The sequence below is a fragment of the Lynx rufus genome, unplaced genomic scaffold (assembly GCF_022079265.1).
Source record: "Lynx rufus isolate CCGP_SWC_20201006 ecotype Redwood Valley unplaced genomic scaffold, mLynRuf1.p SCAF_3, whole genome shotgun sequence".
Taxonomy (NCBI): domain Eukaryota; kingdom Metazoa; phylum Chordata; class Mammalia; order Carnivora; family Felidae; genus Lynx; species Lynx rufus.
In genome coordinates this window covers 68,824,322-68,841,901 of record NW_025814845.1, presented here as the reverse complement: position 1 = coordinate 68,841,901, position 17,580 = coordinate 68,824,322, and the positions used below count along the sequence as shown (strand labels likewise).

The 17,580-nt window shown below is 40.6% G+C and overlaps 1 protein-coding gene across 2 annotated transcripts in view; it reads right to left on the bottom strand.

Moving 5' to 3' along the window:
- AFF1 (ALF transcription elongation factor 1) overlaps positions 1-17,580 on the bottom strand; it is a 131,567-nt gene that overhangs the window by 22,317 nt on the left and 91,670 nt on the right. For both annotated transcript variants that reach the window (XM_047091893.1, XM_047091894.1), the window contains exons 8-11: positions 9,740-9,794; positions 9,580-9,617; positions 7,398-7,554; positions 823-1,785 (exon numbers count right to left, since the gene is read on the bottom strand). In XM_047091893.1, coding sequence (XP_046947849.1) covers positions 823-1,785; positions 7,398-7,554; positions 9,580-9,617; positions 9,740-9,794 — 1,213 coding nt within the window. The remainder of the gene's footprint in view (positions 1-822; positions 1,786-7,397; positions 7,555-9,579; positions 9,618-9,739; positions 9,795-17,580) is intronic.

Here is a 17,580-nt window from a genome sequence, read left to right as displayed (position 1 = left end):
AATAGCTCTATAACCTTTTTTTATAATGTTCTGCTTATTAATAAAAGTCTTTAATAGAGGTCACAAATTCTAAATCTGGTAGTTTCAAATTAATGAAGTGTTAGGCAGCCGTGAGTTAAAATATAGATGTAATATTGGTGGTGTTAAAAAGAATCATATTGGGGCGCCTGGGTGGCGCAGTCGGTTAAGCGTCCGACTTCAGCCAGGTCACGATCTCGCGGTCCGTGAGTTCGAGCCCCGCGTCAGGCTCTGGGCTGATGGCTCAGAGCCTGGAGCCTGTTTCCGATTCTGTGTCTCCCTCTCTCTCTGCCCCTCCCCCGTTCATGCTCTGTCTCTCTCTGTCCCAAAAATAAATAAACGTTGAAAATTTAAAAAAAAAAAGAATCATATTACAGGAGTAAAATTTAGAGTATAGCAGTTCTTTCAGTAATTCAGAATACTAATTAACATTTCAGTACATTAAGATTTTAATTTCTAGGACAAAACCTAATCATGGGCCAGGTGGTAAATACCAATGTTATCGGAAAAAATAAAAGTGTACCCCCAAAATGCTACATTATCCTAAAACAAGACATCCTTTAGGAGGACTGCCTCCCCTTTTCAGACTGTTGAAGGGACCTGGCATCTGGTAATGCCCGCTGGCAGAGGGGGAAGCATGCAGATCCTCAGGGAGAGGGTAATTCTGGTGTCGGAGCAAAGGCTACATCAGATCAAGGCAAAGATTCCCCGTCTCTTCTAGGACAACTCAGGGGTCAGAGCCAGCCCCAAGCCAACAGGAGGTACAATCCACACGGCTGGGGGAGGCCAGGCACCTACACTCACCTTTCTCTTTTTGGCCAACTTGCTTGAACTGTCTGCGCCTCTCTTCTCAGGATCAGGCTTCTTCCCTGTGGCGGGCTGCTTGTCCTCCGGTCTCTTCTGGCGGCCCCCCTTCCCAGGAAGCTGGGGTATCCGAGAAAGAAGGTCGAGGGTTATCTTCACCATCAAGATCGGCGGGGGAGCGGTGTCCCTGAGCGGGGAGAGCAGCTTGGGGTCTCTCGTGGGCCCTGGGAGCCTGTCCTTCCGGCGGTCTTCCTGGACAACCACGGCACGCCGGCAGCCGCTAGTCCTTCCACCGCCGCCCTGGGGCGGGCCCTGGCTCTGGGTCAAGGGGACCAGGGCAAAGTGCTCGGGGCTCCTGGCCCCCACATTGTCCTTCGTGGGCTCCGGGCCCGAGAGCGCCTTCGAGGGGGCCAGCGGCCCACTCCTGTGCTTCTTCCTCTCACTGGGGCTGGGGCTGGGGCTGGGGCCGGGCGCCACGGGCTTGGGCTCTCGGCCGTCTCCTGCGCGGGGCCTCCCTTTCGTCTTCACCTTGGGCTTGTCTTTGGAAGGCTGGTCTTTGGAGCCGTAGGGAGGGGGTCCCGGCTCACTTTCCACCTGCAGGCTGGCCCGTGAGTCTGCCTGCGCAGGGGCCTTGACGGGCTTTTTGGGCTGTTTGTTTCCGACGGTCTGCCTCTGGGGAGCCTCCTGTTGGGCGGGGGACTTCTGACAGCTCCTCTTGCCGGCGTGCAGGCCTTCCGAGGGGCCCCGAGGGCCCTTGCCGGAGCTCTTGAGGGCAGGATCTTTGGATTCCGAGCGCTCGTGGCTGACGGCACCACCACCGCCGTCGCCCCCGCCCTTGCCCTTACTCTCTGGGTGCCGAGGCGGAGGCTCCGCGCTCCCCAGGGCGTCCGGCGCTGCTGCTGGCTGGCTCACTTTGGTCAGCCAGTTGTCCAGCTGCCATTTGTTTGTTGTAGGAGGCTCGGGCTAAAAACCAAGGAGTAGAGAAGAATGTGAGCTAACCAAGGATGATAAACTCTTCTGTGCTAGTCACCCAATTGTATAGGACTCTCCCAGGGAGACGTAATCATTCCAAACCTAAGAATTCGAGTCCTTTTTATCCCCTCTAGATACAGGTCAGAGCCTCTTAATAATTAACTCTTAAAACAATCTTCCCATCTTTTTGTGCTACAGGAATTTTGCCGTAGCAGATATCGACTAATAACAGACCATGAGATATTGACCGATGTAGACCACTGACAACTGGGGAGAAATCTTTGTAGCAAGTATTTTGTTCTAATAGTAATTCCAGTGTAATTTAGACAGAAATGACACATTTTGGCTCCTAAACTATCCTATCAGAAAATAAAGGGAAAAATGAAGAATAAACAGAATCCTTTTATCAAGGATTTTCAGAAGGCTAATGAGTAAACTAATAATCTTAGTGATTACCTATAGGCTTTATCCTTTTTTTTTTTTGACATACTTTTCAACTGAAAAGCACTTTCCGCAAGACTTGATTTCATTTCTTTACTTAAAAACATTAAACATTTATACATGACAAGGTTTGCAGTATGTCGTGGAATACGGCTTGATTTTCAAATTTTACACCTCGCTTGGGTAAAAGAATCAAGTGAAGGTGCATTAACCACTTGAATTTAGTCCCACTTGAAGTCTTTAAAACTCAAACATTACGTCTCTTGTTACAGGCAATCTTATCTGAAATAGCATCTATTTTTCTAAGAAACACAGGGTGGCTCCAGAACACACAATTAAGAGCAGTGAGATGACACTGATTATACGTACATCTGATAGGACAAACAAACAGAAGTTCCTGGCTTCTCCTGGTATCTTAACTGTTTTTCAAATCTTGGTTGCTCACTGGCTATTGATGCATCCTAACACGTCTCTCCAAGTAGATTATTAACAGAATGACCTAAAGACGTTTCTGTCTCCAAGTTCCACTCTTATGTTTGCAATACAGTGATGTACATGAGATACTTACTTAAAGCATTTCTACAGGCATGTTACAGCACCTATACATTTTACGCCATATGGAAACATTAGTGTCTAATAGAGTAGGCAATGATTATGCCTTTTAAAAGGGCAGCACATCACCGACATGCTACATGTTTTTTAAGATCCATTCTGATCTGTGGTCTGTATGAGTGACTAAACCATATATGCAATGTACCAGAGAGTTAACTGAAAGATATTCCACATAGGATTTAACTGGTTAGAGATTAGGGATAAGCAGATCACTCCAGTAGGTGGATGATATTTTACAGGAAAGACTGCTAACAACTTTCTGAAGTGGAATGTCCCAAATAATTCAACTCTATAAAAACACTACAAATTGATACGTCAAGACGTGGATATAATGTAAAGGATTTTTGACCAGAAAAAAAGTTAGGTAATAAAATGATCAGGTAGGTAGTTTGGGCTTGGTGTGATGAAAACAGAAGAGGAACTGTAAGGAACCAGGTAGGACCATAGTTCAGCCAGAAGGAGGGCTGCAGAACTGTTTTTTTCTGCTTACCCCTCATTGCTGCTTAATATATCTCCTTCAATATCAACTCTACACCCAGGCTCTCATTTGAATTTCAGAGCAGAAGGGAAGGAAGAAGGAAACTACTCTAATGTGCCAGGCACTTATTTTGCCACAGGAAATCTAAAACTGTATTCCATATTCTAACAAGACAGGATGATTGTTAATAGTGGAGAAAAGATTAGCACCCAATACCTACTTGTCAAATGTGACTTCCTGCAAAGGCTTGAGGGTGTGGTAATCTGGGTGCTAACCAGGAACAAGGCATTAAGATATATCACTTACCAATCACCTTAGGAACCAAAACTTTCAAATCCTTTCTTGGGAGAGGTATGGATCTCTCACCAAGGCTAAGTTTACAGCCCCACTGACATCACTGACATGCTCTATAGAAGAGTATTTATTCGTGAACCAAAAAGGAAAGTCATTCCTGGTATAAATAACATCTGTTCTCCCCCCACCCAAAACAGGGCAGTATAAGATACATTTAGTAGGAATGTCCTACTAAAGGAATGTCCTGGTTACAGAAATAAAACACATTTTCTTCAACTATGGTCCTAAAATTGTCCAGAAGGAAGGCATATGGCCCAATTGCAGGGTAAAATTGAATTTATGTGCCCAGACAAGGAGAAAAGGTATGGACAATCCCTTCTACAGACCTGCCATAAAGATGTAAAATGGATAGAATTATTTTAAGATCAGATATTATTTGGGTGTTGGGATAAGGAAAACTTTTACATTAAGGGATTGAATGAAATAGATTTTAAGATGAATTTTAAACACTGGACAGGATCAAGGTTTGGACTTTCCTTTCTTCCCCTGCCTTTCCTCATGCCCCGCCACCAGTCTCCCAGCCCAGTGCTGGTGCAACCCCAACACTGCACACTGGGTGTGAAAAAAATACCGGATTTTCACTAGGGTTTTTTTTTTTTTTTTTTAATTTATTTTGAAAGGGAGAGCATGCACGAGTGGGGGAGGGGCAGAGAGAGAATCCTGCTCTGTCAGGGCAGAGCTCGAACCCACCAACTGCGAGATCATGACCTGAGCCAAAGTCGGATGTTTAACCCACTGAGCCACCCAAGCGCTCCTCAATAAGTTTTAAGAAATGTTTGACAATACGTCCCTTTACATCTCCTAACTCCTCAAATTGGTGGAAGTTCATGCATTTTAGGATAAATTGCGGTTCTGAATAAAAAGTTTTGAGCTATGCACAAATATGTCTCCTTTTTTTTTTTCTTCGTAAAAATGTCGTTATGAGTCTCAAAATGTAAGGAAAAGAAGGAAAGGAGAGGACTATGAGAGAGAGGCATGGTGTAGTAGCAAAAAATGCTCTGGAGTCAGATGGCCATGGGCCTAAATCTTGGTGTTGCTACCTTTTAACTGGTAAAAAGACAGCTCCCAACCTCCCACGGTTGATGGAGAGCTAAGTCAAATAACTCATTAAAAAATACCAAGAGTATGGGAGGCAAATCAACAAAGGCATTTCACTATAAACAAAGCGGGACAATGAATCTACGTTAGAAGACCAAGTAGATCCTTGAATAACGGAGAATAGAATCATTTTTTCTTAACGTAAGCAGTAAAAAGACGATGTGTCCCATGTATTTGGAAAAGCTGAGATTTACATTTCGATTCACACTATAAAGCAGACACCGAAAGCAGCTTCCCCCAAATTGCCAGCCCATTGGTGGGCATACGGCATTTCAGATCACCTAAGATCACTGGACTACTTTATCAAATGGATTTAAAATGGAGCCATAACAAGCACAAATCTCAGCATTAAAAATAGATTTTAAAAAAGGGTGACGGGGCGGCTGGGTGGCTCAGTCGGTTAATCACCTGAGTCTCGGTTTCGGCTCAGGTCACGATCTCACGGTGTTTGAGCTCAAGCCCCGTGTTGGGCTCCACAGCTGGAGTTTCAGCTGCTTGGGTTTCATCCTCTCTCTCTCTCTTTCTCTCTCTTCCTCTGGCCCTCCCCTGCTCGCACTATCTCAGTCTCTCTCAAAGTAAATAAATAAACTTTAAAAAAAAATACTCTCACACATGAGATTTACAATAATGCAGGTGTTTCTTTGAAAAGAAAAGAAGGTATGGGGCGCCTGGGTGGCTCAGTCAGTTAAGTGTCCGACTTCGGCTCAGGTCATGATCTTGCAAGTTCGTGAGTTCAAGCCTTGCGTGGGGTTCTGTGCTGACACCTCGGAGCCTGGAGCCTGCGTCTGTCTCCCTTTCTCTCTGCCCCTTGCCTGCTCACACTCTGTCTCACTCTCTCTCAAAAATAAACATTAAAAGAAAAAAACTTGAAAAATATATATAAATAAATAAAAAATAAAAGGAAAAAAGGTAGTTAAATACACCGGGGGGTGGGGATGGGAATTAAAGGTTTAAAATCTACACAAAGACAAATTATTTCTGGTGACATCTCAGTACATGACATATAAACTGCACCCAAATCTAGACTTGCTCATCAGCGCAAATGTGCAAATATGAGCCTGTTTGGTAAGGCAATTTAAAAAAATAAAGTAGGATGGGAACATTTATTTTTTCGAAAAGTCTCAATCTTTTCCAGTAACTTTTGAACAACAAAATATAATGGTTTCATTAATATAAATGCTAGATGAAATTTTTCTTTCAAGTTTCAATTATTCAGCCAAATCTGTACCATTTCCATTTTATTTGAACTGAATTTTATTATTTAATTCAATTCTCTTCCTTCTTTTAGTAACCAAACAAGCATGAAGATTTTTCTAATTGAATAAGGAGACATAAAGCAAAGTTCTTATAAGCAGGGAACAAGCAATTTGTCTACAAAGCATTTTCAGTATCTTTTCCCTGATGCACAGAATAATTATTTCAACAGTAATTAGAATCACACAAGGAAACAGCCCCCAGAAACACATAGAGTAGTTTCTAAAATCTGCAAGGCATTTTAAGTACAGTTAATGCTGATTCATGTTTATTCACTCCAAAAAAATATTTATTGAGCATTTAGTCTGTGCCAGACATAAATTCATGTCTAACAAAAAAAATGACACTCAGTTATTTTTCCTTGCCCTCAGACATGGCTGTTAAGTCTCACTACATTATCTCCAGATGCATTCAGTTAATGCTCTAGTGGAACTGCCCTGATTTCTAAACAGATGTAAATATTGGGAACTTGAACGCTTTCTTAATCAGAAAGGCTCATTTCCCAGGATTCCCATCTAAAATGAGCAGAGTAATTTTCTCTATACAAACTGGTCTAGTTCATTCACCAAAAAGGTCTTCCCTTTCCACCAAGTATAATTTTTACATTGCTACTCCACGTTTTGAGGGCCTCTGGCAACCCTGATTGTTGTTACTAGACTTCTTGTATTCAACAATCCAGTAAAAAAATAGAATAAGTCTTCCAGATAAACTTGCTTGCGATTTGCAGTCTCATCTGTTTATCTTACAGTTTCTCCCAAGGGTGGGTGACAGGCACACACAATTATCCCTGTTTTACATGGAACACAGGGAGCAAGAAACACAGCCCTGGCAAGATCACTTTGCCATCAATTTAATGCATGGCTTTTAGTGATTCAAAAATAGAACCTCTGATGACTTATTTCTAGTTCACGTTCCTGTCCTATGCTAAATTGGGCCGTCTCCTTTTGATTTCCTTAATTCATGCATTCCTGAAATTTCAAAAAGAATTCTCATTAATATTAAAACAGCAGCCTACTGAAAAAAAAAAAAACACACAAAAAATGAGTTGTCTTTTTTAATAGAAGGGAAAAGAAAATGGTGTGCAAACATTCTTAATGAGTCGCTCCTCCAAACAACACTAGCCACAACAGAGAAGAACTTATCATTTTATAGAAGGAGAGAGAAGACCTCTCTCCCAAACTTCTATTGCCAAATGTTTGGTAAGAAATAAACAGAAATAGCTGGCCCTACGCAGCACAGGGGTAGGAGAGAGTTGCCCCATGGGACAGAACCACTCAGTCCACAGCCAGTGCTGGCCCACAGCAGACTCTAGCCCCAAAAGCAGAATGCTGCCATCCTAGATTGCCTCCTGGAGGGGACACAATACCTCAGGAGCCGGAGTTTCTAGGGGCTCATTCTCTTCGCTGTCACTTGAGCTGCTCTCACTCTCCGAGTCCGAGGAGCTGTCTGAGTCACTGGTGCTCTCTGACTCGGCACTACTGGAATGTGCTGAGGCCACGGCTTCTGGAAGCGACTGTGGAGCACTGCAAAGCAACCGAAGACAGAATCTGAAGACACCTCACAAGGTGGATTTTCTCCCTCTTTACTCACACCCCACCCTGCCCTCCAACCATTTTTCTGCTACTCAAAAGAGAGGGCCTTAATAATACCTAACATTACTAAATTACCACATCATCCAGTTGAGAGAAAGGCCCACAGTGGCTCAAAAGGTCAGTGAAAAATCTTTAAAATGGCTCACCAAATAACTACATAAATGAGAAGCTTGTGGATACTTTGCTCCTGAAGAACATTTTGAGCTACACAAAATTCAAGTTAGATGGTAGCACTTTATATCAGAAGTTTAGTAAACCATGGCATGGACTGCCTGTCTATTCTTCTAAATAAAGTTTTATTAGGACATGTCCACACCTGTTATTTAAGTATTGTCTAGATCTGCTTTTATACCACAAAAGCAGAGCTGAATAGTTTCAAAAGCTAAATAGTTTTTAGGCCATATAGCCTAAAATATTTACTTTCTGACCCTTTGTGTTTGCTTTAAATGGGTATAAATTAATCCATTAAGTTATTTTATGAAGTTATAATTAAAACCTCCCTCTGTTCTCTATATGAAAACTAACCGAATGGTAGCCAGAGACTGTTGAATATAAATGGTGCTCCTCTGGAAAGTGGCCTGAAAGGTAATCCAGTCACACCCTTGGGCAGAGTTATAGAAGAGGCCGTTCTTTATGAGTGGCTTAGGATACCCCCAAATACCAGCTGAAGTAGAGATTAACTACTACAAGTTTTAAGAATAAGGCAAGAATTCCAGTCAGGGAGAAAACACACTGATCACACTGCTGGGCCCATACAGAATTTCATAGCCTATCTTAAAAACTTGTCCCAGATGGGATCAGCCAGGGCAATAAATCAAGAACTATAATCTTGAAAGCCTCCACAACCACCTAAAATATTAAATGATTTATTAAATAGTTTTTTTTATTAAAATAAAATAGAGTAACAAAAAAAAATACCAAAGTCACTAGTTGAGGTAATTTTAAAACACGCACACTATGCTACAAATGATGTAACTGCCTCATATAAAACGCTACATCAAATTTGCGATCCCATTCTCCCTGGTAGCTGAAGAGCTTCAGCCAGTGAGGATTAGAATGAGATGCACTTTCAGTGTGCTTCCTGCTTCTAATTTATCCCCATCTTTCCTATTTTCTCTTCCTCCACTTTAAAGTTAGGCTATTTTGTCATATTTTATGCCACCAGAAGTTACTGAACAGAAGAGAAAATGAGCAGAGCTTTTGAATCCAGACAACCTCACATAATTACACGATAATTACATGGTCTGCCTCCACAATAACTGTAACGTCACCTGTGTGGCAGGAAGGTTTTTATTGCTGAGCACGTCTCGGAATGGATGACCACATCTCAAGAAGTAAAACAGCTACAGCATAGTTTAACCCTTTGTCCATGGAAGGCAGGTACCAATATATTAAATCATTAAGTTCAATACCAGAGGAAAATATTGTAAAGACAGTTCAGATAATTCCCACTTCCAAAAACTAAAGCACCTTATTTTCTGAAATATGGCTGCTACTTACAAAGTGAAAACAGTGCCATTTTTCATCACACTAAAATGCACTCTAGGTCAATTTTTTAAAGCAGCTGAAACAACTAGAAAACTCACATGACTGAGAAAACAGGCACTATGGAAAACAATTTCTAGAAATGATTCAGCTTTGTAATTTTTGAAAACAGCAAATAAAAACATTATGCTCCTCAGCATAACTTTTTAAACACTGGTTATATTAATACTGATGAAAGTGATTTAAGCTTATTTTTTTTAACTCTCAGAAATTTTTAAATTCCAACCTGATGATCTAGGTAGGTACAGGGACTTTCTCTTTTATAGAGCTAACAACCTCTCTAGGCTGATTTAAGCTTCCAAAAAATTAAATAGGTACTTTCTTCTAACTGTGATCCTTCACGTCCTTCTCCATGAAGAAGCTATGAAAGCACTAACGGAGAAACGCAAACACTTTGCCCGCACACAATACCTTGGAGGTGCAGATGCAGAAGGAGGCTTCTCTGGGCTCTAGGTATTCACAATAAGGGCAAGAAGGACCAGGAAAAGAACAAAACAACAAGTTAGGATAAGCAGCTGGAAAGCTTACATTTTTAAGGATTCCTGGTATTACGGGGGTGTACAAAACTTACTTGTTCGTTGTCACTGTCCTCACTGTCACTGAGCTGAAGGTCATCTTCGAGCATGCTGGAATGGGCAGGGACACAGACATTGTAGGATTTAAAGTATTGTCTACTAACTTCTTTTAGTATATAAATAGAAAATATGCTTAATGATAAAAAAAAACAGAGAGATGGGATAGGTATAATTTTTATTTATTCATCAAATGCCTTATTTTTCAGAAATGTTAAGTTTTACTATTATAACACAGAAACTAGTTTAGTCCAAGCTCCTTACTATCTCAAGACTGAATCTTCCACATGTTCTGAGCATTAAAAGCAGAACTACCACAAGACAGGGATTTGTGACCAGCCTGGAGACTGAAGTTCCCAGGTTTACACAAACAAAACAAACAATAACGACTACCAGAAAAAATATACACAATACACTCTATTTTCTTCAATAGTCTCTAACTACATTAAGTGATTAACCAGTAAATAAGTTAACACTGGATAAGTGAGTATTTGTAAAGTGTTTAGAAGGGTGCCAAGGTACTTAAGTGTTATATGTGAATTCAATATATAGTAAGATATACGAAGCTATCAAGGCCATTGCCACCAAATACTGCAGGTATCTTACATTTTTGTTCAAGGGACATTATTAATATTATTAACTTTATTTTTCACCCCACCCACAAATTCTCTTTTGTCTGCTTAAACACTCATTAGTTGAAAGAGTAGTAATATCAATAACACTGTTGTCTAGAAAATATGTTTAACCTTACTGCTATCATTCTGGTGAAAATAAAACCTCAGTTCACTTCCTCAAAGTTATAGTTAATACTCATCTCTAGGTATTCTGGTCTATGATCAACTTCAGTGCTAAGAGCAAACATCAGGGGCACCTGGGTGGCTCAGTCAGTTAAGCTTCCAACTTTGGCTCAGGGTATGATCTCACAATTCTTGCTCAGGGTATGATCTCACAATTCTTGAGTTCAAGCCCTGCACTGGGCTCTCTGCTGTCAGCACAGAGACCACTTCAGATCCTCTGCCTCTCTCTCTCTCTCTCTCTGCCCCTCCCCTACTCTCTTTCTCTCAAAAATAAAATTAAAAAATATTTTTAAGAGAAAAAAAAAGCAAACATTACACTTCAATTTAAAAAAAAAAAGCCATTTTCCATTCCCTACATGTTTATTCAACTCTCAGCCCCTCCTTATCTCCTCCCTCTTACCATCTTCTGAGGATAAAACTACAATCAAAAGAATGTATCAGTAATTAATTGTTTGTTCCCACTTCCCCCAAATTTATAAGCATCACTATTTGAGGAAATGTTATTAGTGAAGGTGGAAAACAAACAAAAAAAAAAACCAATCTGCTTAAGTATATAAGAAATGCTCCAAAAAGCAAAATTATATTAGTTACAATCCTTTAGTATTTCTAAAAATACCTCTCCAATAATCTGACCAACAATTTTTACTGCAAACCCACTAGCTGCCACTGAAGTAAAAGCAGGCATGATTATTTTGGGAATCCTTGGTAAAATCACTCTATTTTCTAACGAAAATAAATTATAAAATGTGGCTCTTTTGTAAATGACCACCTACATGCAATGTTTTAATTGTGCCAAGGAACTATTTTCACCAACAAATGTACGAAAACTATCCTGTGATAAGTCTCTTAAAAATACAAAAGCTGTTAGCTACTTGTAAATGGAGATGCTGCTCAATATTTATCTAATGACATAAGGCTAGAAAAACACAGACTTCAGATGCAAAACCTGGCAGTAGCTATCACAATGGTGTGTAAGAAAAGTCAGTCAACAATGTTAGTGCTGAAGGGTGGCTTGGCTGGGGTATACACACAAAAAAGATAAAAGATATATATATCTTTGAAAAGGTATAACGCAACCAGAAAAAAAGAAAAAAAAAACCAACCTGACAAAGTATATTCAATGTTAGCCGCTACCACCAAAACCACAGTTAACAGACCTCTTTGTTTCTTAGTTATTGGGTTTTGCATAAAACTGATTTGTCTTAACTTCCCGAAATATAAACGATCATGTAATCCAATCACCTTCCCGTTATAAGCAGAGGGCTAGATACTCTGTTAAGCTGTCTGCCTGGCTTCCATGAATATACTCTCCTAAAGTAAGTCAGAAAATATATGTTCTGACCTTTAGCTCTACTTTCTCTTAGGGAATGAAAGGGACTGTGAAAGTGCTGTCCCAGATTCCGAGAATTTCCCCCTCAGAACATTATGTAGGCAATAACAAAATAGGCCCGCAGGTCTGACACCTAAAGAGATGAGTGGCCTCTGAAGGCAGATTGCTCCAGATAGCTCTAAAGAAACATTCACTCAAAAAGCAATGATAAACCAATAGGCAAACAAAATCTATCACTTACGTAGGATATACTGGTTATTTACACTTGGTATTCCACTGAATCAAAATTCAAGATACAATTTGATGCAAAAATCAAGATTTTTTTAAAGTAAGCTCTATGCCCAATGTGGGGCTTGAATTCGTGACCCCAAGGCCAAGAATCGTGTGCCCTACCACCTGAGCCAGCTGGGCACCCTGATGCAAAAATCAACATATTATATTGTCAGTGTCTGCCAAAGTAACCACGGAATCTTCCAGAAACTACAGTTTATTATTATCGCCAGATGGGTAGCTCAACATAAACCAGCATGCTAATGGGGGGAGGGGGGCAGGAACCTCTAAAGTTTTTTATAACAAACATGTACTACATCTGTATTAAGAAAAAAATTAACTTGAGGTGCCTGGGTGGCTCAGTCATTAAGTATCCAACTTTAGCTCAGGTTATGATCTCACGGTTTGTGGGTTCAAGCCCCACATCGGGCTGTGCTGACAGCCTGGAGTCTGCTTAGGATTCTGTGTGTCTCTCGCTACCCCTCCCTCGCTCATGCTCTGTCTCTCTCTCTCTCTCTCTCAAAAATAAGTAAACACTAAAAACAAAAACAAAAAAAGTTAACTTAAGAACCATAACTAAGTTTTGCCAATATGGAAAATTAATCATGAATGCCATTGTGACTTTACCAAAAAAAAAAAAAAAAAAATCTATATAGTTAGGAGAAAATCTAACCTGATGACAGGTAAAAGTTTTACTGTTAGAGATAAAGAAAAAAATGTAAAGGAACCAGCTACTAAAACCCCGTTTGTCCCACTAACAAGCATGACTGAGGCCAAGTACATTACTATACTGCACTTCACATACCGTCTGTAGAAGAACAGGTCCTTAATGGGAAAAATGGCAAAACTAATTATAGCACATCTGGGTGACCACCTTTGCACCCCTAGAAGGGAATCAAATCTCTTAGACCCAGTCTCACTCATACCAGTAAGATCTAGGTCAAGAGAGCATAAGGCTCAAGGGACATACTCAACTGTAAGCTTTTCTGGGGCAGGATCAAGTCATTTTCACCTTCATATCTTCTATATCCAGAACTTGGCAGGTACCCTAAAAGGCTGGCTGAATGAACAGCACTGCTTTTGCTGAATAAGTAACATTACCACATAGTTGAGCCCACTGTGTGATCACAACTCTATAATCACTGCCTTTGCTCACAACCCTATAGGCTGCCTCTCATCATCCCGTCACATTCTAAGGGTGAGGCAATGGGCTCAGAATGGCCACCTAGCTTGCTAGCTGAAGATCATGGGGCTGGTACATGCTGGATCCAGAATGCAAAAGCCATTCCATCTTATAGGACCCCCTTGCTCTGGCCAATAAAGGACACAAGGGCTGGAAAACCTACCTGATGGGATGGAATCTAAGCTTCAGAATCCCCTGAAAGACTTGGATTTAAAAGAAAATAGTAATTATCCTGTTGGAATAAAATGAATGCACTATTTTTCCCTTATGAAAATAAATGAACTAGAACCCTTATATACTTTTAAAATTGGTGAAACAACAAATTTCACTTCCAAACGCCAAGACAAAGCAGTTATTTCAAAGCATAGGACACCATACGGCCTACCGTAGCACTGTTCAAAAGAAGCCAAATACTCAGGTACAGCAACTCTTTGAACTAACACGGAGGTTTAACCACATTTCACATTACTGGTGAGGGAGAGTTTTCACTTAAAGGTTACAAACAACCCTCAAACCCCTTTGTACAAACGCATTCTTCAGGCAGCTGCTCCACAGAGCCGACAGAGCCACGTACAGGTTCCGGCAGGCATGCTTCAGTGACTCATGGCCCGACTGTTACTGTGCGAAGACACACAAGACAAGCCTTTATTCCTTTCCCATTCCTCAGTACTGGGCTTGCCAAAGACTTCACTGCCAATATTCTGTAACATCTCAACTCAAACCCCAAAACGACGTAAATAAATGGATTTTTTGGCTCAACATTTCCTATGATCACGCCATACATTTTTTTGGGGAAAGAGCAAGTGAAGGCAAGCTCACGGTAATTAATAAGTCACAACCCTGGTATTAGGTGTGTTTAAAACGGTAAGTAATACTTTTTCGAAACCGCTAACGAACACGTGAGAATGTGCAAACTTGAACAATCTCACAAACTTAAAACTGATTTGGGAATAGGACGGGTGATGGAGTGCAGGGAAAGACAAAGAGGCTGGGCTCCAAAGTGGACATACATAATTCTTCAAATCTAAAATTCAATCAGGCTGTGATTCCTTTTCTGGTAAAGGGCAGCAATAAGGACTGCAAAATGTTTTGCAGATGATGGAAGATTACAAATTATGAAGAAGGTTCCACGTACACTAAATGAAAAATCGAAAAAACAAATCTCAAGCAGCTGTGACACTACATCTAAGGGGAACTCTCCATAAATGGTGACAGTGTTGGCATTACTCAAATTCATGAACTATGGGAGGTTATGGACAAACAAGATTGAGGGGAAAGTGGCTCAGTACATGATCTACTGTAGTAATTGAGGTTATGGCTGATTAAGTAAAAATTGTCAGAGGTGTAAAAGATGATTTAAAATCCATGGAAGAGGTGAAGATTATCTGAGGTCACATAAGGATGTGAGAAAAATTACAAGAGTATAAATGAAGGGAAATCTGAAGTAAAAAGATTAAATCAGTAAATGTAACATGGGTGCCTGGCTGGTTCAGTCAGTACATTACATGATTCTTGAGCTCAAAGTTGTGTGTTCAAGCCCCAAGTTGGGCAGAGAGATTACTTAAAAAAAAAAAAAAAAAAAAAAAAAAGGTATGACATAAGATACAAGTGCAAGAATGACCTACTGGACAACCAGGAAGAACCGGGAAAAATTACCGCTGAAAATCCTGCTAATATTGCTTATTGGGGTGCCTGGGTGGCTCAGTTAGTTAAGCATCCAACTCTTGATTTCAGCTCAGGTCATGATCTCACGGTCGTGAGTTCAAGCCCCGCATCAGGCTCTGCGCTGGCAGTGTGGAGCCTGCTGAGGATTCTGTCTCCCCTCTCTCTCTGCCCCTTCCCTGCTCATGCTCTAAGTAAACATTAAAAAATTAATAAAAAATATTGCTTATGCATATATTTAATCAAATCTATGTGTAATATTTTTTCCTTCCACATTTACTCTTAGTACTTACTATATGCCAAACCCTGTTCTAGACTCAATGGATACAACTCTAAGCAGACAAATTCTGTTTTGTGGCACTTACAGTCTAGGAGAAGGAGATGAACAACTAAAATAAATACTTTTCCCTTATGAAAAGGGAAATAAACAACTAAATATATACTTTTTCAATGGGTAAAAAGCCTATGGAGGGAAATAAAAGAATAAAGATGGGTTCGGGTTCCTTTTCTACATGGGGTAGTTAAAGAAGTCTGCACTGATAAGGGGGTGGCGTCCATTGCACAAATAGAGGGTAGAGTGATCAGGGCACAGAAAATAGCAAGGAGGCCAAGGAGGCCAACGTGGCCACAGTGCAAAGTACACCAGAGTATTCAGGAAGAGGGGTAGTAAGGGAGGGTAGAGAGGTAAGTTATCAGAGGGCTTTGGAGGCCCATGCAGGATGAGACAGAATAGACATTCTTATGGAAGTAGACCACATCTTGTTCATTTAGTAATAGCCCACCATCCCACAGTGGGTGGAACGTACAAACTGCCTTTAGGGCTAACAGATTCTTAGCAAATTAAAACATTTTATTCAATCTTTCAACCCATGTTTAAATTAGTCTATGGTCACTTACTGCAGTAAATCAGCAGTTATGATCCAAAGTGAGACCTGAATTGACCTTCATGGGCTCCCTTAAAACCATGTTTTTGCATATGCAAAGGAACTACTTCAAAGTTGTCACCCCAAGTAAGAATGACTTGCTGATGTTTTCAAGTGGCTTCAGAGCCTGCTGCAAAATCAAACCCCTTTAGACGTGGCAGGAGTTCTCTGCCTCCCTCTCTCACCATTCAGGCTCCAGATCAAATGTTACCTCCTCTGAGAGACCTTTCCTGACCTCCCTCCCAAACATCTCACCACCACCCAAAAGAACTCCTCCCTGAGCCTGTCACTATCACATCACCAAGTTTGTATTACATGCCACCCGCATTAAGTTACAAGATGTGGAAGACAAGAATTTTGTCTTATTGGCCACTGTTTCCAAGTCCCTAAAGGAGCACCAGGCACACAGCATGTGTTCACTAATTATGCACTCAATGCATAAATGGAAGCAATTTTTAGAAATATCTCCAAAGTCACCTGGAGCCAAGCCCTCAGAATAAGATTTATATAATTGGGGTCTAAAGCATGTTAAATAAGGAGAATCATTTTTCTTTTGTAGAAGAAACTCATTTTCCTAACACTTACCTATTATACAACAGACAAGCGATAAATTTATTCTTCTGGTCCATTTTATTTATCTTTGGTCTAAGACCAAATATAGCAGTATATTTTATCCTAAAGGGGCACTCCCAAAGTAGTTTAAGCCGTGGCTGGATCATCTGGGAAAATTCAGCTCCAAGGTGAAAACTTTGAAGAGGACAATCCTTTAGCACCTTAGTATTATTTTTATAATTATTTGAAGTATGCTTCATTTCATAGCCTCATCAGAATATCCCTTCAATATTATGCAAGTTTCCAGCATGAGCTTGTATAGAATGTTAAGTCAAATATTACCCTCCAAGGGATTCAAGAATATCATCTACTAAAGCTAGAAATCTAAGAGTTAAAATGATTATTCCAAGAGACCATAATTCTACCAGGTGCTGGTCACAGCACAGTGCAAATGAGGAAAAGAGGTGATTCTACATTTGGGAGTTTCAGTATTTTCTAAATATTGGTTTAATGTGCCTGAGGGACTATAATTCTGAAATAAGCAGATTTTTGTAAAATACTGCACACCAAGATTCTTTTTGTTTGCTTTCACTTAAGAGTAGAAATTCTTGGTGCGCAGGGCACCTGGGAGGCTCAGTTGGTTGACGGTCCAACTCTTGATTTCAGCTCAGGTCATGATCCATGGTCACGGGATGGAGCTCTGTGATGGACTCACGCATTGAGTGTGAAGCCTGCTTAAATTCATTCATTCATTCTCATTCATTCATTCATTCTCTCTCTCTCTCTCTCTCTCTCCCTCCCTCCCTCCCCCCACCCTGCCTCTCTCCCCAATTTATGCTCTAAAATAAATTTTAACACAAATTTTTTAAAGAAATTCTTTAATACTCCATTTTATAAATTCTCATTTCTCTATAGCATGGCTAACATTAACTCCTTTTTTAAAAACAGCTATATTCCATGGGGCTCCTGGGTGAGCTTCCAACTCTTGATTTCGTCTCAGGTCATGATCTCACAGTTCAGGAGCTTGAGCCCCGTGTCAGGCTCTGGGCTCTATCTGCCTCTCTCTCTCTGTCCCTCCCCTACTCATGCTCTCTCTCAAAAATAGACATTAAAAAAAATTAAT